Source organism: Atractosteus spatula, chromosome 23 (genome assembly GCF_055471065.1).
Source record: "Atractosteus spatula isolate fAtrSpa1 chromosome 23, fAtrSpa1.hap1, whole genome shotgun sequence".
Taxonomy (NCBI): Eukaryota; Metazoa; Chordata; class Actinopteri; order Semionotiformes; family Lepisosteidae; genus Atractosteus; species Atractosteus spatula.
Window position 1 is genome coordinate 1,466,638 of NC_142728.1, and position 22,094 is coordinate 1,488,731.

Consider the following 22,094-nt stretch of genomic DNA (forward strand, 5'->3'; position numbering starts at 1 on the left):
TAGGAATTCGTCTTTTTCGCAGACCCCAACCTGCTCTCCATGAGACACACAGACAGGGAGAGAAGCTGGGGGTCAGAGCGCAGGGTCAGCCATTTATACGGCGCCCCTGGAGCAGCTGGGGTTAAGGGCCTTGCTCTGGGCCCCAACAGAGTAGGATTCCTCTGCCGGCTGCTGAATACGAACCAGCAACCTTCCAGCCACGGGCGCAGATCCTTACCCACAGAGCCACCACATCGCCCATAATTAAACCAATAGTAAGAAGAGGGGTAGTAACATGAAGCATAACTATATAGAGGAGCTGTCCAAATACACTTGGACACAGATGAGATGCTACAGGACATACAAAAGGTCACTGAAAACCACTGTCAATGAACATTCACCAGAAACTACAACAGGAATCTAAAGTATTTTCTCCCAAAATTCTGTGGTCTTTAAGACAGAAGTTGTCCTTTTTGCCAAAAGAGGACCAAAGTATGTTTGTTTTAAAAAATAAAAGGAAAGTCTAGGAAATACTGAGAGGCATCATGTTAGAAGTCATTTAAAACTTTTTTTCCCTCCCAAGTACAATAACATCTCATCTGATTTGGAGAAGGTAGAATTGTGGACATGTCAGTGACCAATGCAAACAGTTACGTCACCTTTAGAATTCCTGAACAAATTAAAGATGAAATATTTTGGAATAGTCAGTTTTTCAAAATATTTCATTTAGATACAAATGATCTGAATTTTGATATCTACAGTATATTATTTAAATCTGTTTTTTTAATATATGCTTTACCTGATTATACGATTCTGAAATCTGGTCTGTGAAGGAGGGGTTTTTGGTACTTATTCACAATCTAGCCCTAAATGTGTGTTTGGACCCATGTCAACAGGACTTAAATCATCAGCTTTATGGACGAACAACATTTAAGACAAGTACAAATCGTTTTGGTGTCTGCTTTCTTTTTCAGCTTATAAAGTGGAGATCATTTCTTCCAGTGTCGAAGGAGACTTTGTGAATTACAAAGCAAAAATAAAAGAGGTTATTAAAAGGGGTAAGGAAACGTGCAACCTGGGTTGTTGCAATTCATTTATTGTCCCCCAGATTAAGCATCTATTTGACTTTGTCTTATTATTAAAATGTAAGTTAATGTGTCAGTCCTTCAGTGTGATATCAAGCACTTTACTAAAAAGATGCAATGCAAACAATGCATGCTGTGGGATTCTCAGTTTTTGTGAAAAGTTCACCATTACACAAGATAATGACCAGACATAGTCAGTCTTAACTAAAGGCTGAAGGTCTCTACAATGAACCATGACACACATCGCAGGCAAAACTGCCTAGGGCTGCTGTAGTTAAATGCCTTTGTGTAACTAGTTAGGATCTGTTAATTAGTGGATTAGTTCTGTTTATGACCTATGTAGTTTGGTAACCATGGGCAGGAAAACATCAGTCATCTGTTGCTGGATATGCACATTCAACATTTGTTACGGGCAAAAGAAACGAGGATGGAAATCTGTCTTGCACACTTTGTCGGATTCCCCACTCTGGGAAGCTGACGCAAGGTGTCACTCCACTCCTCTGCCACCCCTGCATGCTCTCCATTCCAGGCACTGAGCAGGTGAAGAGAGACTCGGAGGTGGAACTTATTACGAAGGCAACATGCGGGGATGTGGCTTTGAAGAACGGAAATCACTACCTCATCATGGGCGGAGAGGGAATGGAAAACAGACAGAACAGGAGTTTCAAGTAAGCATCACGGGCACTCTTTTCAGTCTGTACTCGCTGTTTCATGATTTTAGAACTAAAGGCAATTTTGTATTTTTGAGTGCACAGTATTCACATGCTTCCTCAATAAATAATAGTAATAATAATAATAATAATAATAATAATAATAATATGTGAAGAGTTATAATGCCTGATGGATTCCAAGAGCTCTGAGCTCATAAAGGTTAGATACCTCCACCTTTCAGCTATAAAGCATTAGTTACAGGAGCCTAGCAGCCTTTTGAGCTGTTTCCCTCTGTGCCAGCTGACATGCAAGCACGGAGGTGTTCTTGAGGCGACTCGTCTGGTTTTGAACCATGGGCTCCAGGTGATGCTTAGGTGCCCTCTAGTGGCCGTCTGCAGCTATAACACTATCGCGATAGATTGCTAAGGACTCCCTTCTGTCCGGAAAGAACTGCCACAAAGGTGCACAGCTGCTGCAGTAGGCCGGCTCACTTCATTAGCACCTTGTATTATTAGCCCATCAGGCTGTTCTGCCTAGGAAGAAGGCAAAACAATTGCAAAACGATTTGGGATGTGTTTGCAAATTTAATTAATTTCCATAGGGAGAAAATGTATTTAAGCTCGATAGACGAACAATTGTCACGTCACATCACTTTCAATAACTGCTTATCCAGTTACTGGCAAGCAAAGGGCACAAGGCAGGATACACCCTGGGAGGGACGCCAGATCATAGCAGGGCAGACACTCTCACACCAGTACCAAATTATCCAGAAGATACTTAACCCACCAGCATGTCTCTGAACTGTGGGGGGGAAAACTGGACCACCTGGAGGAAACCCACACAAACCCAGGGAGAACATGCAAACTCCACAAAGACAACACCCCCGGTCAGGAACTGAACCCGGGGCCCCAGCGCTGTCAGGCAGTAATGCTCACCACTGTGCTGCCCATGTCCGATTGTGTTCCATCTCGTTTTCACACTGCAGCGGGACAGAGGCGCCTCAGCTGTGCTCGTCTGAAAGTGCCGCCATTTTGTCTTGCAGGTACAAGTTTGCCCTGGAATCCCAGTCCTGGGTGGAGCTCTGGCCCTCTGAAGGGGACTGCGGAGATTCCCAGTGCCAGCAGTTTGTGGCCGTCCTGGAGGAGTTCTCTGAAAACTTCCTCTTAATGGGCTGCGCCTGAGACTCTGATCCTTCCAGCACCGGCTGCCGCTCCTTGAAAGCCTGTTGACTGGTCCCTGTGTACTGTGTCAGATAGTTGTGTTTCTTCATCTAATAAACTGTCTTCCCCTGGGTCACTGTGGAATTGTTCAGCTGTGTCACTATGTAGTTGGCAAAATGGAATTGGTTCCGTCAGTATCTCCAGTTTTGTACTAATATACTCACATATCCCTGCCACATGCCTACTGCTGACTGCAGAGAAAACTCAAATGAGGTTTTGTTTATTGGATTTGTAGTTGCAAGCAGATGCAACAAATGTACTACAGCTTAAACCTCTAGTGGCATATACCCATAATATAGGACGTATCGATATAGCTCATTCATACACACCTTATACACACACAAAGATACTGTCATTGTTCTAGATGACTTTGCAGATACCTCTGCGTTCTGCCTGCCTGCCATGTCTTTTTGTGCCCAAGTATGGCATGGTGGTGTAGCAGGTGCCACTGCTGCTGTACTGACCCAGGGTCCTTAGCTGGAATCTGCTGGTGTGTGTGTGTGTGTGTGTGTGTGTGTGTGTGTGTGTGTGTGTGTGTGTTTGGCATCTCTAAGTTGTGCCCTGTGTGTAGGCGTGTATGGAATGGACTGGTGTGTCGAACCCGAGCCCTGTGCCAGTCCGGTCAGGCTCTGGGGTGCTGCAGCCCTCTGTAGATGAAAGGGGTTACTGAAGGAGGCTTTTATATGGATGAGCTGTGACGTTTCCCATCTGCCCCAGAGATATGCCCTGCAAAGACCACCCTCGCTTCTCCTTAAACAAAACATCTCTCCTTGTACGAGGCTCACAGGTCATGACAGCCAGGAGATGCCCACCTTCCTAACACGGGTCATGAAAAACGTGTGAACTAACTGACAACAAGAAACCGTTCCAAAAAAGTTTCGATTGCAATTGAAATAAGTGCTTAATCACTGTCAATCCCCTGCTTGGCAGGATAAACACTGAAAGCTGGGGATGATGATTGAAACTGCCTATAACTACCCCAGTGCTAAATCACTGCTTGCCATCTTTTGGGCACTGTGCATAAAAACAGTGCTCGCTGGCCAGGTCTCAGTACAGGTGCTTATTAATGACCTCGCCTACGATCACGCAGCTAATTAAATAACTTGACCAAAGATGTTGCACCTATTGTGCATACTTCGTACACTCGCGTTGGAATATTGCAGGATATTATCAACTGACTTTGGAATCTAATTATCAGGACCAATGACGCAATGACATTTCCTTTTAATACCGCCGTTCAATTCTTTGTTTATCCCAAACGCTCATGTTTAGCTGAAGGAAAAACGTTTTACTTGGAAACCCGACGTTTTCTGGTTTTTCCTGTGGATTTAAATCCCAACCGTGCACTACCGAGAACGCCTTTAATTTAAGTATTAGCCTTTTATGAGGAACTTTGTCAAAAGTCTATCAATACAATATCATATCCATTGCCGATGTTGCGTGTCCATAGAACTCGAACAAGTTAAACAAGCAAGACTTTTCTTCTTGTAAAAAAGAGATCGGTGCTGATAGGACACTGATATTACCCAAACAACAATAACAAAATCCATCTTCTTTTGACGGATTGGCCGTGAAATGGCTGAGGAAGAGGTATCAAGCATGTTTAGTTTTCACAAATGCTATATCACTTAACACCGCAGCATTTTATCTGACTCATCTGGAAGGAAGCACACACCAAAAAACGAGATATTCTACAAGGATGTAAAGGTCACTAAAAAGGTCCGTAGCTATCTGGTAATTGCATACATTGTGTACGTAACAGAAAACAGAAAGACCACCAACCATTATTAGTACCAGTCCAATATTTTTCAATTCCTACTCCTTATTTGTAACGAGCAAGAATAGAGGTTTGAAGCTAGTGGACTTGAAGACTGGTTAAACTGGCTTTGAAAAACGCAACAGCCTCATTTATCATTAGCGTTTTGGTATGTTTACTGAGAATTTTGAAATTCACATCTGTTTTTTTCCTTTTTCCATCTCCATGCATAAAATTAAGCACGGCTAGTACAGGCGGCCTTTCACCATTACTAAAGACTATAATGTATTTTAAAATGGGTTATTTTTTCACAAAGGCACGATTTCTTAGAGTACAACTGAATTCAAAACGTGCCGTTTTAATATTAATATTTTACTTAAACGTAACATAGCTTACACTACAATTAAAAGTGTTATTTTGTCAACGAGAGCGTGATACATTCGCTGTTCAAGTACTGACAGTTTGAAAGGAGGTCTGTGCGCAGGGACATACCTTCGTCTTCAATGGATACCGCGACGCGAAAGGAAACATTACTCAGGATCTGACTGACTCAAGCCCTAGAAACAACACAACTTTTAGAGTCTGACATCATGCGGAAACATGTGAAGTAAGTGCTTAGCCACAAACGGTAACGACACGTAAATCCACTTAATGCTTTAACATTCCGTGTATTTAATTTCTTCACCGTCAGGAGCCTAAGAGCGCTGCGCCTAATCACTCGGGTGAAGCAATGAAAAGAGTCTTTTATTGCTGTCTGGTCCTCGGAAACGTGTCTGGCCTTTAATTGTACCACGGGCGAATGCGGGGAGACTTGTTCTGTCAAGAGCGTCAATTTGGAACCGACATCACAATTACGGAAAAGTCCGTCTTTTATGAGACGTTGTTAAAACCTTTTCGTTCAATTTCCCCCGAAACGAGATCCAAGTGAGAAGAATGCCAATTACACAAGTACACGGCCCCGACACTGTGGAGAGCTCCATGGTGCTCCAGATGAGGGGTCATCTTTTCCACAGACCCCCTGCATGTGTGTGTATATATATAAACCCGCCGTGGTAATTCGCAGAACCTGAACCACTCGGCCATTCTGGTGCAGGTCCTGTCGACACACTCCGCGCACCGGAGTCCCAGCCCGCCTCCGTGACCAAAGACAGCTGTGAGTACCAGAACCAAGGGGGAATCGGACGCATTTTCTTAATATGAACATACACTTTGAATTGAATGCGGTGGCCCTACGAGTAATCGTTAAAGCTTTAGGAGGCTTGTTTGTGTGTGTGTGTGATTTGATGCAAACTCTGAAATACCACCCATTTCGTGTTGAGCACACATTGTGGGGAAAAGTGGGCCAATTGGTACAGGAAGGGGTTAGGATTCGGTTACGGTGTGAAGGGCGTTGAGGCGCACAAAACTGCAGGAACACGAATCAATGTCTGAAATAACTTTTGCTTGTAAGCCGCAATGCACAGGGTACTGTAGAGCCTAGAGGTTGGAGCTCGGGACTTGCAGTGTTTGGACGCGGGTTCAACCAATTATACTGCTCATTGTGAATCTCAGGTGAGGCACTCGGACTGCTCCAGTTAACGGGCACTCCCCAGGCTATCCGAAAGGGAGGTCGTTCCCAGTTTGAGTGTGTAGGTAAAATAATATATATATATAACACGTCTCTGGAATGATGTGACGTCGATTTGTGAAATCGCAAAAATGCGCCCTGGCTGAGATGTTTCTGAATTTGGGCTTCCGTGTCTCTTCGCCCTGGTACACTGGAAACGGTGCTTTTAAACTTCAGCATTTTAAATGGCTGAAAAAAAAAACGCATTTATATGGTTGCTAGCCAGACTTACCTATTTAATTACAGCCCTGCACCCGATATCATACCGTGCATTTTCTCGAAATACTCGGTTTAGAGAGTGCAGTGCGCCGAGCGCGTCCTGCCGAGAGGAAAAAGCACTTTTCCCTGCCCATCCGTCGGGTCCTCCTGAAGAAGTTTCCGACCTGACCTGCACTGTCAAACGGCACAGTAACGCGTTCTTGATGGAACTCCACACCGCTTAAAAAGACACACGCTGTAATAAAAAAAAAACAGCAACAACAAAACCACATCGTCTTTGGCTTAAACATTAAAATGTGCTGCCGTTTCACACTTTTTGTTACCAACAGGTATTTGACTATTTTAAGAATACCATCAAACCGGACGGCACCAAGCATGACTGATGCTCTTCTAGATCTCTCCGCTCTTTGTAAAAATGTAAAGGGGTTTAAAAAAGAGGCCAGTAAATCCATTAGCTGAACAAGAAGAGTGCATGGCGAACACTAACGGCTTACTCTTCTCCACCCGCGCAGATGAAAGCCGCTTGTCCTCCGTATATCCTGCTGTTTCTAGAGCTGGGGAACTGCTTCAGGCCCGACAGCGGCTTCAGGGACAGGCGAGTCCCGGCCCTGCGGGACGACGCGCTGGCGCCTCCCCGGCCGCCGGGGGCGCAGCTGCGGGCGAAGAAGCTGGCCGACCCCGGCACGCTGGTCAGCGCCGTCAAGGAGCTGCAGGGCTACGACAAGGAGCGCGCCGGCTTCCGCTTCCGCTTCGGGCGGGGGGAGGCAGAGGAGGAGGCCGAGGAAGAGCTGGAACTGCTGGGGGAGGAGGGCGGGAGCCGGGGCGGGCCCCTGCTGTTACAGCTGATCCTCAAGCCCGCTCACAAACGCGCCGACGACCTGGAGACGCTGGCGGAGGAGCTCAACGGCTACAGGCGAAAAGGGGGCTTCAGCTTTCGGTTCGGTAGAAAGTAACTCGTACCGCCCGGCTGCAGGACGCCCCCCCCTACACACACACACGTGCGCTTGTTGATCCTCCCACACCGAAGAGTTACTGCCTCGCTTTAAAGGACAATATAGACATGCATTCCCGCTGCGTGTGGCCTCCGTGAAGATAAAGGCATGCACTGAAAATGTCACGCGTTTTCAAACAATAAATGAGCTGTAACTGATCATTCTGCTTGGACTCCTCTGTCCATTATATCAGCTCCCCGATGGCTCTCCTCGTTCTTTTAGTATCTGTATGGTTTATTATTAATCGCTGGTAAACTTTCTTATACTTGCAGATCCTCACGGTGAAACTGACCTCTCCTCGTCACGCCCCTCCGTTTTAGAGCACGGGCATCGGCAAATCTGGTGTACTGCAAAAACTCACCCTGGTCCAAACTCTTTATGAGTCGACAGATGAACAGGAATGACTTCAACGGAGAGATTTAGTATGGGGAGTGAGGTGGGAGTCGGGCGTGAATTCCCAGTTTGTGACAGATTGATAGAAATGCGCCTTTTCTGAATTAAGGACGGGGCTCGGGGCTTAAAGATTACGCAGGTGGAGATCCTTCCACAAAGCCATCTTTATGTTGTCATTACGTATAAAACCAAACCATGTCCGATTGGGGCTGCATCCATTCCAGAATCGGATGCAAATGACAGCGCCTGGCACCCTGTCTGCCATAATGCCCTGTTCACACGGATGCCTTGAAATGAAGATGGCTCAAGTCCCATTTACAGAAAACACGTGCACAGGTTTTCCAGACAGTACGCACAGCTCAAGTCACACCACACATCCGTTTTAGCGCGATCGTGTAGTGTCGTGTCATGTAGATGTCCGATGCGGTGTCCCCAGATACACAGAAAAGCAACTGCAAAACGCCAGTTTCTGGCAAGGCTCACCGGTGTTTTGCTATGCGCAACAAAATGTTTAAATAAATAAAAAATACCTCTTTTCACCGAAACACAGTACGGGAGGAGCAGCCTTATATAAAATCCTGCAGCGGTTGTTTTCTTTTTTGCAATTTTGGCAAACCTCCTGCATAATAAAGCAAACAAGCATGTTGAAAAAAAGCAATGAAAGAAATTACATTCTAAACCGGACATTTGAGGCACCATTCCTACCCCTCCATTACATACGACTTCAAACGAAAAGTCGCAGACTAAATGCACACTCACAGCACACACGTCAAATTCTCCAATTCCGCCTTTATTACGAACAAGACTATTTAGACGGAGAAAAATCCACGATTTGTAGCCTTAGATTTCCGCACGCTTAGCAAATTCTGGGAATACTAGTTAAGTAAGACAAAGTCTCATCATTTTGTCAATAAAATAGTGTCTCATGTCAAGGTTTACTTCATAATTATTACTCAAAATAATTATTAAGATCTTTCTTGCACTTGCAACATTCAAACAAGGTGTAAGCAAGGCCGATACTGCAGTGAGGATCACAGTCAACGGATAATCACAGCGCTGTCTTGATTTTGCCATCTGTATGTGTCAGTGCTGTGGGGAACGGCGATTGGAGACTTATCCTGTGTGGACTGATCTCTAGAGCCGGTCTGCTTTTACACTACTGTCACGATGGCAATACGATGGTTAGTCATTTTAGCGGGTTTGTCGTTTTCACAGGTTTCTGAACGGATGTAGTAAGTACAAGCGCACAATAATAATAAATCACAGACAAGAATAAAAGTTCTAAATATGATGTTTAAGGACAAACCGCAGGAAATTCTTCCCACCCGAAGTAAGAATTTGCAGCCACAAAGGGATTCATTTCAAGTAGCATAAATGCTTTGTATTTTATCAGAGAATTGCACTGTAGGTGTTACAGAGGAAAAACAACAAAGGAAACAGGAGATATTTACACAAAAGGAAAAACGTAACTACGGGTCTAAATTGGTGAGGCTCGGATACAAGTGAATCAGATAGTGGCACTTTTTAATAAGGACAAAAAAAAACAAAGACGACAAAAACACAGTACCTTGGTGGGAAGGAGAAAAGGCAGCTTGTGGTAAATTGTGGCCTCAGTCACCGCAGTCAGTGAGGGCAAATGTGTTGAAAATAGCATTAACTAATACTGAAAAATTAATTACATTATTAAAAAAAACAAAAAGGACAATCCTAACAATATAACCACTGACTACAAAGTGACTTATTGGTTTTGGTAAGTATATACAAATATTACCAAGATCTGTCCCTACACAGACTGATAAAGCTCGCGCTGACAGCCTCAGTATTCACTCTGAAGACGACCAAAATAACAGCAAAAAAAGAAATCAAAGTACGTTTCCAATCCCACGTAATTTGCGTTTACAATGCAGATTCTAGGTTCCTTTCCAAATCCTTTCGAAACAGTAGTGCTCGGTACAGGATCAGAAGTCCGTAGATATTCCAGGCAACCGATTTTAAAAGTTTTTGAAGGCCATTCTCCAAGGGCTGGTTAGCAGTCTCTTTCTTTTTGCATTTCCATTGAAGGCATTTTAAGGCACTAGTAAGGCTGTGCACAGATGCTAAATTCTCTTTTCTCAATCCCTTCTCCCTCCCAAGACAGGACTCTACCACCACTAGACAATAAAAGGTGAAGGTAACGTTCTTGGAAAGCATAAAGATTTTAAATTGGAATTCTAAGACACCGGAGTAAAACAAGTCCTCCACTCCTGTCAGACAGACAGACAGACGGACCCTTGAGCAGCTTAGTTTTCTGAAATTAGCCATTACGGCTCTTCCTGTGTGCCCACCTATTCTAGGCTGTTAAAGTGTATCTCAGATAAGGCATCAAACCCAGCCTGGCCCTTCAGCCCTCATCACACAGGCTGGCACTGAAGAGGCACTGACTGGTGATCACACGCTAAGACTGTCAATCAACATTTGGTATTTGTGACAAAGGGTTCACAACATCCGCCTTGTAAAACAATTAGAAATTGCACCGACGTACATGTGCAAACGGCCCAGTTTCAGTTAAAAACACGGTACACCCAAGCTACTTGCTTTAACAACAGAGAATAAAAAAAAAACCTGACACCTGAAGTTAGGGAGAAAACAAGGACCCACTAAAGATCATTCAAGTGATACAACATTGGATGTAAGCTGTCCTTTTAAAGGCCGGCCAAGCTCCGTTCGTATTTTCATATTTTAAAAAGGACGAGAAGAAACATTCTAAAAATCCCAAAAGGTTCCTTTGATTCTGTGCACAGAAAACCTGTTTTTTTCCCTCGCGTTCCCTCCCCGACAGAAGGCGAGGAAGGCCGCGTAAACGTGTCTCGTGTGACTGAAGTCCTGTGCCCTTTGCTTACATGACGCTAAACAACACGATGAGCAGTCGCAGTGCTTCCCTCGGGAGCTCCTCTGCTACCTCTGGACGATGTCGCTGATCTCCTTGACGGAGGACAGCAGCTTGGTGAAGTCCTGCGGGGAGGCAGCGCCCCCGGTGGTGGCCGGGCAGATCTGCAGCTCCCTCAGGCTGCTCTCCAGCTTGTTGATGGCCTCCCGGAAGGCGAACTTGTTCCTCATCTGCTGAATGGACTCCACGTAGCTGACGCAGTACTTGGACAGGTTCTTGCCGGCCTCCAGCACTGCCCCGTGGCTGCCCGTCTGCTCCGAGTTCCGGCCGATGGCGGCGCGCAGCTGCTCCGTCCCTTCCAGCACCATCTCCCGCGTGATGGCCGAGCTCACGTGCCTCTCCGGCGGCTGCCGGGTCTTCCTCAGGGACTGGCGGGTGCTGATGAGGGGGATGAAGGCCGTGGGCGAGGCCTGCTCGCCGCCGGAGGGCCCCAGCGGCTGCGGCGGCGCCGCCTGCTGGCCGCCGGCGGACGAGGGGGAGCTCTTGCCCTGCTGGAGTTTCGGTGCCCCGGTCAGCAGGACTTTCTTGGCTCCCTCTGGTGGCTGGAGGGCTCTCCCAGCCTCCGGCGGGCTGGTGTTCGCAGGGAGGGGTTCGGGCAACTGAGAAAAGGGTTTTGCTTTGGTATCGGAGATGACGGCGGGGGCGTCCTGGGTGGGGCTCCAGGAGACCTTTCCCGATTTGGCGGAGGAGGGCGGAGGCGGTGGGGGCGCCGGTTTGGGCTTCTGCAGCTTGCCCTTCTCCCTCGGGGCCAGGTGATCGGGCTGCTGCTTCAGCCTGCGGGCGCGGCCCTCCTCTGCGGCCGGCCCCAGGGCAGTGAAGGCGTTGGGCTTCTGCAGGAGCTCCGCCTGCAGGGCGCTGGTCTTGACCCCGGCCCCTGGCCCCTCCCCGGGCACCTGGGGCCGGCGGCTCAGCTTGGGGGTCAGGGTGGGGGGGCTGGAGCCGGGGCTGGTCTCGGCGTCCCTGAACACCTCGTCCCCCGCGTCCTCCGCCTTCCGGGGCAGCCGCGGAGGCGGGGTGAGGGTGCCCACGCGCGGGCCGGGCTCCGCCCTCGGCTCGTTCGCCCTCTTGCGCGGCAGGGCGGGCTTGTCGTGCCGGCCGCCGAAGGTGCCCGAGTCGAAGTGGCGCCCGCAGGACTGCAGGTCCCGGGGCAGGGTGACGGACTTCCACTCCGTCCTGTCCGGGCCGGGGGGCACGCTGGAGGCCGAGCAGGAGCGCAGGAAGCGCTTGGAGTTGGAGAGCGGGTCCTCCTCGGTCGGGGGGGTGGTGGCGGTCCTGGCCCCCGCGCCGCACTTCTTCCGCGTGTGCGGGGAGAAGAGTGCCGGCGCCCCATTGGTGATGCCTCCCGTGGCGTTGTTGTTGGTGCCCACGAACTTGCCAGGCTCTGCCGCGGCCGGCAGCTCCGGGAAGAAGATGCCGTTGTGGAGCTCCTCGGCGGCGTCCCCGCCCCCCGCCCGCCGCTCTCCCGGCCCGTCCGCCTCGCGGAAGGAGCTGCTGCGCTTGGGCGGCGCCGGTGCGGTCTTCTTCTTCTTCTTGATCAGGGCGCTGAAGAGGCTGGTCTTCTTGTCCTTGTCCCGGGGCAGCAGGCGGTCGTCCTCGTTCAGGTTGCTGTCCAGAAACGGGCGCTCCTTCCTGGGCAGCATGGGAGACACGGCGACTTCGGCGTCCCCCGCGTCTGCGGCGCAAACACAGGGCAAACCAGTTACCCGCTGTTCCATCCCAGTCCAGTTCAGCGGTTGGGTTATTCCCGGCTCAAAAGAGAAGGAAGGAAACGCAACGTTTCGGCTGTGGAGCCTTCTTCTGTCAAAGCTTGACACACCGAAAGAAGGCTCCACAGCCGAAAACGTTGTTTCCTTTCTTCTCTTTTCAGCAGGGAATGAACCTCCACTTGTTCCTTTCCAGCCCTACCATGCTGACACAGCTACCCACCCGAACCAATTCAGCCGTTTTCTAACAAGGAGCCTCAGTCTTGACTTTTCACATGTACGAGACCCGAATAAAGATCAACTGCGTCTGGATAACCCGATCACCCTGTATTCACCTGCCCTTCTAGGGTCACCGCGCACCTGAGGAAACCATTTCTGTCTAAATCCCACTACAGAAACTGTTCTAGAAACATTCCAGACGCCTTGGTCTCAGAATCTTTTCAAGATCCTTAAAACTCGGCAGCTTAGCCGGTTAGGAGTCTGCTGGCATCGGGCGAAGGCCGTTTCTTTTGTGACGAGCACCAAAATTTTAAGTGAAGTCCCAACTCCCACGATCGCTTCGCACCCGCACTTGAAATGCAGTAACACGGCAACTTTGACTGTGGTTTTAGACCAGTCCTTCAGCACAATCTCTCTCGTGATCCAGCTGTGCTCTGTCATTTTAATGAGAGCAGCCTGTTTGCATGTTTCCATTGGCTGAGAGGCCAGGTGTGTTCGGCGATGATCACCTGCGTGGATCGACCCGCCGGCTGACATGTGAAGGCCGTGTGGTGGTCTTTACCTGGGCTGTCCCCATCCTTGTTGTCCACGTTCCTGCGCAGGGTCCTGGTCTTAGTGGGCAGCTCGGGGGCCTGCAGGAGGGAGGGGGGCACTGCCACTTTCCTCCCCTTCTTTCCCAGCTCCTTCTCCACCTCTGCAAGGCACACAAGCAGCAGCAGGTGAAGTCGGGGCGCAAGCAGGCGAGCCTCCCGAAATAAAGGCACTGTGAGAAACGGCCTCCCCCACCGTCTGAGATGCTGGACTCCTGGAACATGGTTTCGAAAGCCTGGTGGATTTCCGCGAAGGACGGTCTCTCCGCTGGGTTCCACTTCCAGCCTTGCAAGACGGCAAACCCCCGGAAAAAAAAAACACAGGCAGAACCTTGTCAAACCGAAGCTTGCGGCCAAACTCGCGCACGCAGGTACACAGGACAAAACAAATTCTGTCTTGGAAATTTACCCACGACGAGCTAAACGATGGTCTTCAGTAAGCAAACGCTACAGCCAGACCGAGGGGTTGCCTAATATTTGCGGAAAAGCAGGAAACTTGAGAAATCCAGCACAGTTTGCCGCTTGGTGCCCCCGGGACATAACATCAAGTGCGTGGGGCGCAAAGCCGGAGCACTTACAGGCCCTCATGAGCTCATAGACCTTCTCCGGACAGCCCTCTGGGCGGTCCATGCGGTAGTCCTTCTCCAGCAGCTCGTACACCTGGGACAGGTCGATACCGGGGTAAGGGGACATGCCGTAGGTGGCGATCTCCCACAGCAACACCCCGAACGCTGCAGGGAAGCAGAACGGAGAGGAGGTTGATCTTTGGGGAAGCCTGGGCTCCCCACTGTGATCGCCTCGGAAAACAAAACTTGTACCGTCACCAGCTCCCATTCCGTTTTTGTTAAGTCACTTTCTACTTCAGAAATATGAGAAAACTGATCCAACAGAGTCCTGTTTCCAAACCTCTGGCATCAAATCTATAACTCAACACTGAGTTAACGCCTCCATTAACCTTCCTTTATCCTTTACCATCTGCATTTGTATCCGGAGCCCAAAATAAAATCTTGACCTTGTATCTATGTTTTATGGAATATGACTACAATGTGCACCTGTTCTTATTATAATCCCTGCAGTTAAGAAGTACCGACGATTTGCGGGAACTACCCCTCATTCAAAGGTTGGAGATATTCTGCAAGCGACACACTGAAGCTGTTCCACTGACCCCACACGTCGGATTTGATGGAGAACTTGTTGTAAGCCAGGCTCTCTGGTGCAGTCCACTTGATGGGAAACTTGGCCCCCGCGTGGGCTGTGTAGGTGTCCCCCGTCATCAGCCGGCTCAGCCCGAAGTCAGCCACCTTCACTAAGTGGTTTTCCCCAACCAGGCAGTTCCTGGCAGCAAGGTCCCTGCAGGCAGGAAAAAGAGTTCAGAAGATAAAAACAGGACCTTCAAGCTACCGACAGCTTAGCTGGAACTGTGTGTTTAGTGTTCCTGACACTGTGCAATGCTGCAAAATGCACACAGACTTACCTCCCCCTGGGGTTTGTACCTCATGTAAACAGTTTTAACCAAGGGGACACTCACACGTACCCTCGAACAAGAACCGCGTTTTTGGAACGGATTCTTCTGCTTAAAACTTAAAGTCTGATAATGATTTTATATCAGGGGCGGAGTGGTGGCTCTGTGGCTAAGGATGTGCGCCTGTGGCTAGAAGGTTGCCGGTTCAAATCCCGCAGACGGCAGAGGAATCCTACTCCGTTGGGCCCCTGAGCAAGGCCCTTAACCCCAGCTGCTCCAGGGGCGCCGTACAATGGCAGACCCTGCGCTCTGACCCCAGGCTTCTCTCCCTGTCCGTGTGTCTCATGGAGAGCAAACTGGGGTCTGCGAAAAGATAATTCCTAATGCAAGAAATCGTATAGGGCCAATAAAGTGATGTTGTCGTTATTATTATTTCTCGTAAGTACGAGATACCGTTTGATTGTTTTCTTCCTTGATGGTGGCAATACACTTCCGTGGCAAAAATCTTCTTAAATCGACGGCAAGAAAAAAAAACGCCGGCACCTGGGAGAACGGATACCCCTGCGGGCGGCCCCCGGGGGGGGGGGCGTTTGGGCCGTGGGGAGACTGACCTGTGGATGAAGTTCTTCTTCTCCAGGTACTCCATGGCGGAGGAGATCTGCGTGGCCATGTAGAGCAGCACCACGGCGTTCACCTCCGCGCGGTTGCACTCCCGCAGGTAGTCCAGCAGGTTCCCGTGCGTCATGAACTCCGTGATGATGTAGAAGGGCGGCTCCCTCGTGCACACGCCTGTCGCGCCCAGCACAAAGACACGGGGTGGGATGCGTGGTGAGAAACAGTGGGGTGGGGTGGGGGGAGAGCCCGAGACGCCGCTGGCCCACCAGGACCGAGACCCGCTGCTATCCGCTTGAAGCAAGAAAATCAGCTCGGCCCACCGAGGAGCGTCAATCCGTTCCCGGATGCGACTCGCTGTGCGTCCCACAATACCTTGCACCCATTGTGGGGGGGGGGGGGCGAAGCACGTCTCACTCAAGTCCGGACAATCCCTCTCGTACCCCCAAAATCCAGCAGCACGACTCCCCTCCCCCCCCAAATACCACCCAGCCTACTCAGTGGCTCTCTGCCTACTTTGCCTCGTTAAACCATTTGTGGGGTTTTTCAGAGAACCGCAGAACTGAAATGCCAAACCGATCCGCTCTCAAAATTCGCATTCCCGATTCCCGATGACCTTGAAATGTGTCTTTGTGCTGACAGAGGTTGGAACCCATCAATGACGCAGCTAAAAACGTTTTTTTTTTTCTCTTGCTGAAATGTTTTTTTGCTCTTAAAAAAAAAAACCCCAACTGAATTGGACAAAGGCAGCATGTGATCCCCTCCAGGCTGAAAAACAAAAAGCTCGCAAGCCTCCCAACTCAAGAGGAGAGAAAGGAAGGGGGGGGGGTGTTAATTCACAGACGCCTACGCAAATTCCTTCTGTAGAAACTCTTCCTGTTGAAATATTTTAAAAGCTGAAACCCAAGAAGCCAACATGACAGCATCTACCTTCTGACAGATCCTTGGTTTAAGTCCATGCAGCGATGGGACTCCGATACAGCAAAGAATCACATGTTTCAACACAACAAAAGTATTGTTGAGCAATGAAAAAAAACATCTACCTCACAGCAGAAAAGCGTGAAATTAATTTCAGATGGCTTCTCAGAAACTGCCTACGTCTAACAAGATGTTGTAACAGAAAACTCAGGTTGTTCAATAACACACATATGGGTTTGCAACTCCTGGACAGTGATCTGCTTAAGTCTATAATTGCGAAACAGTCTAATTTTTACAGAGAAATGCAACGTATAAGATTTTCCCAGTATCGCATTTTACAAGAAGCAAGGAGGTTAATTAAAAGGCTTTTCTGGATTCGGATGCCTTACCTAGTAGCTGCACAAGATTAGGGTGCTTTATCTCTTTCATTACAGCAGCCTCTTTCAGAAACTCCTCAACTTCCATCGTGTCCTCCTAAAAAAGAAAAAAAACACACATTGCGACACTGTAACACAAGAACGGATTTTAATCACAGACATTTGTATGGTAGTACAATCTGAACTTGCATTACAGGTAATCAGAGCAATGCTTATCTACCAGATTATGTATTAACTACAGCTAGAGCTGTTCATTGGGACTGTTTTGAGACTGGACAATATTGCTAATGCCCTTACATCGATAGACATCCATCTGTAAACTCAGCTTTACAACTCTGCAGAGCAGGAATTCTGTCCTTAAAGCCTGTGCACAGTCAATATGCGAGACTGATCAGCTGTCCTCTATTATCAGGCCATGTGAACAGCTGAACTAAGAGGTAGGGATTTGTCTAAAAGCACAATGTCAATTTTTGTTTTTATGTGCCTTTAATCTCGGCAAAGGCACAATGCTGAATTTATGTATTTAAGTCTTTTTTAAATTTAAGATAGTTTGAGAATTCTGTCCAGTCCCAGTTAACAAAGATATTTGGTCACCCTAGCCACAACACACAAGGACTTTCAATTTAAACAGATTTATATCATGCCAGTAGATGAAACCAGGTTGCAAGTACTCAAAGTCGACAGTAGGTGGTGATACAGTATCCTGTTCTGCTTTCTTAGAATCCCATGCTCTTACTTGAGCAATTCCTAGTTTTCTTTCAATCATACCCTCTCATTTTTATCCCACTTGGAGTAAAACAAAATCTCAGCTGGCAGAAGGCGATGAATGCACAATTCTACCAATGGCAGTTTTTTGATTTGGTTTAGCAGGTCGAGCAGTCATTTATTTGGGTATTCCCAGCAGTCTGGTCCTCTGCTTGACTGATGAGAGGGCCCAGACTCCACCTGCTGTACCACTGCAGTTAAGGGAGGGGGGTGACTGCTGGCTTTCTGTCTGCGAGAGCCCCAACTTCCCATCTGTAACTAAAATAACAGACAGCGATTGGATAGCCAGCTGATTAAGCCCCCAAAACAAGTTGAAATTCCGAATTGTTCACAACTCTCCGAGGACTGGGGGTCCCGGAGTGTCTGCCCGGCGTACCTTGAGGGTCTTGACGGCCACGGTGAGGCTGTACTTCTTCCAGACGCCCTCGTACACCTCGCCGTACTGCCCGCCGCCCAGCTTGTGCTTCATGGTGATGTCGGTGCGCTCCATCTCCCACTTGTCGTAGTTGGGCGACACCCCGTAGACGGTGGGCTTGTTGCGCTTGGGCGCGGGGTAGTGCAGCGTGGTGATCAGGCCGTCCGCCACCGTGGAGTGATGGTGCACCAGCTCGGCCAGCGTGTTGAAGCGGCTCTCGGAGGACACGTAGAGCTGTGGGGAGGAGCGGGCCGCGCCGGGTCAGCGCCGGGCTCTACAGAACAGCCAAGACCCGCGACTACATTTCTCCAGACCGGCCTCTTCTGTCGCTAGTGGGGGCAAGAAGGCGTCCCGCAGCAAGAGGAAACCCTTCAACCCCTCGTGTCTCAGCTAAAAAAGCTTCTCATTGGACAACGAACTTCTGCAGCTTTCATTTTATTGCTGAAACAATCACAGTCTGACATGTTTCAATCTTACCTGCCTCTTCTGCAGACACAGCAACACATCTCCTGCAACTCACAGCATCCCAAGAGCACACGATCAATAGGTTTAATATGCTGGATGGTGATCAAATTGAGCACAAAACTAGGTCAACTGGGATGAACTGTCCCATTGCTATATTTCTGTTGGAGATGGATTATTATTGCAGCTCTGGGAAATACAGAATAAAACTGCATAGAAATAAGATCGATACAGACATACAGGCACTGTACCACTACACAATGAACTTCATGGACATGCCAGCACTCCTCGCCTACTGATCATGCATTCTTCCCAAACTGAAACCACAACAGCGGGGTTGCTATTTAATAAAGCAAGAATCTGGACTATTTTGATAAGTCATTAAGTTAATAATCCCCTGAGAAATTGGAACTGCAGCGCCAGGAAGCTAACAGCTCAGGCACAACCGAATTAAAGCTTGATGGTACGATGAAGGAGGGTATGATGGATCGCCCTGAGATGCACATTCCTACCAGGCGATGATGACTCCAGCATTCTAAAGGCTCCCTCTCCTAGCGCTCCCCTCATAGTCCTCTGGGATTAAATCTGCTCCTCATGTGACGCATTCCAAACTGCAGACTGGGATGAGTAATGGATAAACTGGCTAGCCAGTCTGCTGGGGTCTCGGAGATGGCCAGTCTGCAAAGCAGTGTGGGTCTCCACCTTAATGAGCTCCAGCCCTGCAATTACTCTGGTTCCTAATAAGCATTCAGCCTTCAATAAAACGCTCAGCCGTCAGCACCTCATCGACAAAGCAGTGAGGTCCAGTGTCTGGTCTCTGTCTTCCTGCAGCTTAATAACTCGTAAATCTAAAGCACTGCATTTCTCAACTTGTAAACCCCATTGCCTTTGGCAATCGTTAAAACTCCGCAAACGCCAAGCTTTTGCATGAGGATTTAGACCTTTAGCCCAAATTACACTTCATATGACCAATCGCACGCAGTGGGTTCAAATTCCAGACCTGGGGTGCTATCTATGTTTGTATGCTCTGCACCACCAGGATCCCCCGAGAACAGGTGTACGCTCTCCTTGGATCAACTGGTTCCAACCAGCAGAGAGAGAGAGAGAGAGAGAGAGAGACGCTGCTGAACAGGCCTGCCCCCCACCCCCACCCACCCAGTCTGCAACCTGTCTTGCATTCCCAGCATTCCCTGGGCTCTCCAGCGGTGCGTGCGCGGGACTGACCTTCCCGTCGGAGGCGGTGTTGATGCGGTAGTGGTAGACCCGGCCCTCGTAGCGCAGCGAGATGGACCGCTGGCCCGGGCTGCTCTCGCTCTCCCGCACCAGGAAGCTGCCGTTGATGCCGCTGCTGAGCAGGTACTCGGCAGCGTTGCGCGACACGGGGCCATGGTACCAGGAGTGCTTCTCCAGGCTGTTGACCGGCGTGATGTAGTTGCTGGGCACCCAGCCTTGCCCATTCTTGGTCTGCGCCTCACACCATTCCCCATTGTGGTTGTAGCCCAGAACCCGGAGCTTCTCTCCTGTTTCAAACCAAAGGGTATCTGATCAGGCCATGAAACACAGCCCCGCCGGGTTTATATCAATTATAATTCTTTACACTTCCATAGCGGTTTCCTGGACACTCCACTCACAGCGCTATAGACGTAATGGAAAATCCCACCACCACCACCAATGTGCAGCTCCCACCATGATGATGTGACGGCAGCCAAAGTGCGCCAGTACACTCCTCACACACCAGCTCTCAGTGGGGAGGAGAACAGAGTGATGGAGCCAGTTCATAAGTGAGGACTATTAGGAGGCCATGACTTTTTGTGAGAAATGCCCTGGGATTGTTTATTAATTATTTAAAGCAAATCAAACCATTTTGATAAGTCATTAAGTTAATAACCCCCTGAGAAATTGGGTCTTCCCCCGTCAGATTTCAGGTATAACTTCTAACAGCTCTTCAGCCTTCAGCCTGCTCACGCAAGCAAGCACTTGGCTGCCACGTGCAACAGGCACCTTTTTTCATTCAGTCGGCATGACATCACTGTCTGCTCCTCGCACAGTTGCCGCTTCATCATGACTGCGTCACACCCAGACACTTCAGACAGATCACCGCTGCTCCAACAAAGCCCTCTTAGAAATACGTAACCATCACCTAGACCGCCTCTGCTGACGAAAAACACTGTGGCAAGTCCACTCACTAGCAGCCCAGGGAGGTCGTTAACAGGAAAGACCTTAGAGAACAAGACAGAGGCAGTCTGGATATTATACATCGACTGTGCACTTGACTTGGCCCATTCCAACACAGCGCAAGTCTACAAAGTCTATTAATTTGACTTATCTACTGCATCTGACACGACCCATTGGACAAGTCAGCATTCAGTTCCACTGTCAACCACTGTGCTGGATAATTAAGAGAGTAAAGGTAACAAACAAACTGTTATTCACCATTGTGCAACAAGGTGAGCTGGTGAATTACAAGAAGGTGGTTGCACTTTGTAGCTTAGAATCATTAAAAACCTTTATAACTTTAAATTGTGTAGGCTCTGTGGAATAAGATACACCATTTCCGTGCAATACGTTCCTTTTCTTCCATTTTATTTCACCCTTCGCTCCTGAACTATAATGAATTTCCAACCCACACTTCGTGAGATCACACCCCCCACCATTTCAGACCGGCAAAGCCGCTCAGCAAATTGTGTTTCCAGAGCCGCTGCCTGTGTCTCTTCTGGATGCGGTCATTTTGTGTGAAATGGAAAAACTTTCTCGTTTAATGGAAGAGAGGAAATGCGCAGCGGAAAAGAAAAAAGCCCGGAACAATTTCCAGGCTCTGTTGTCAGGGATCGGACACATGTGGCTTTCCTGCCGCTCGTGAAGTGCCAGAGCCTGAAGTGGGAGAACACAGCTGTGAACTGACCCTAAATTGCTGATCGATTCAAAATGAATAATTACACCGAAACAAAAACCTACAATTCTAAAATCTTAACAAAAAAACAACTCTTGTAGTTTTCTCAAAGGCAGATTCGCTATGTGAACTGTGTATTCGTAGAGCAGAATTTAAATTAGGCAGCTTTTCCACATCAAAGCCCGATCGCATCAGATCTCGGGAGCAAAGCAGGGCTGGAGCAAGGGAGCCCAGAGGTGGGACGCCTTTAATGAAAAGGCATGGACGTGCTGTTAAGGGAGCAGAAATTTGCAACCCTGTACGGCTACAGAACAGTTGAAAACCGTTCTGCAGAAGGCGACGTGTTTTTTCGATAGAACCAAGGTGCTGGCTACTTGTGATCACTAATCATTTCTGATTAAACCGCCCAGGCTGCATTTCACTTCATGCGGTCTCAGTCTAACCTAATAAAATTGCCCTGCTGGTGTCCATTGTTAAAATCACGCCTGCACCTGATCTGCAGAGTGACGACCTGCTGGAACAAGATGGGTCCTGCACTTCAGCTCCCCCTCCTATCTGTGACGGGGACACTACACTACACTAAAAAAAAAGACGCTGTCCTTCAGTGGAGATGTAAAACCGACGTGAACTGAAAAGAGTAGGGGTGTAACCCCAGCGTCCTGGCCAAATTTCCCCCTGGCCTTTACCCATCATGGCCTCCTAATAATCCCCATCTCTGAACTGGCTCCATCACTCTGCTCTCCTCCCACTGAGAGCTGGTGTGTGGGGACCAGACTGGCGCATCATCCAGGTGGGGCTGCACAATGGGGGTGGTGGAGGGGATCCCCATGACCTGTAAAGCACTTTGAGTGGAG

At 48.8% G+C, this 22,094-nt stretch overlaps 3 protein-coding genes across 4 annotated transcripts in view; 2 read left to right on the forward strand and 1 right to left on the reverse strand.

The window, feature by feature from the left end:
- Positions 1-3,015, forward strand: part of c5 (complement C5) — a 37,206-nt gene extending 34,191 nt beyond the window's left edge. The window contains exons 39-41 of the mRNA XM_088940276.1: positions 954-1,037; positions 1,594-1,732; positions 2,758-3,015. Coding sequence (XP_088796402.1) covers positions 954-1,037; positions 1,594-1,732; positions 2,758-2,896 — 362 coding nt within the window. The 3' untranslated portion in view covers positions 2,897-3,015. The remainder of the gene's footprint in view (positions 1-953; positions 1,038-1,593; positions 1,733-2,757) is intronic.
- Positions 3,016-6,610: 3,595 nt separating this feature from the next.
- Positions 6,611-7,582, forward strand: LOC148816032 (orexigenic neuropeptide QRFP-like). The gene has a single exon (XM_088940278.1). It carries the CDS (start codon positions 7,029-7,031, stop codon positions 7,467-7,469), a length of 441 nt encoding a protein of 146 aa, XP_088796404.1. The 5' UTR covers positions 6,611-7,028; the 3' UTR covers positions 7,470-7,582.
- A 1,676-nt stretch (positions 7,583-9,258) lies between these two features.
- The window catches only part of abl1 (ABL proto-oncogene 1, non-receptor tyrosine kinase), a 40,308-nt gene continuing 27,472 nt past the window's right edge, over positions 9,259-22,094 (reverse strand). For both annotated transcript variants that reach the window (XM_088940696.1, XM_088940697.1), the window contains exons 3-11: positions 19,575-19,870; positions 17,850-18,122; positions 16,721-16,805; positions 15,413-15,590; positions 14,505-14,689; positions 13,918-14,070; positions 13,536-13,625; positions 13,312-13,443; positions 9,259-12,499 (exon numbers count right to left, since the gene is read on the reverse strand). In XM_088940696.1, the coding sequence (XP_088796822.1) occupies positions 10,836-12,499; positions 13,312-13,443; positions 13,536-13,625; positions 13,918-14,070; positions 14,505-14,689; positions 15,413-15,590; positions 16,721-16,805; positions 17,850-18,122; positions 19,575-19,870 (3,056 nt within the window). In that variant the 3' untranslated portion in view covers positions 9,259-10,835. The remainder of the gene's footprint in view (positions 12,500-13,311; positions 13,444-13,535; positions 13,626-13,917; positions 14,071-14,504; positions 14,690-15,412; positions 15,591-16,720; positions 16,806-17,849; positions 18,123-19,574; positions 19,871-22,094) is intronic.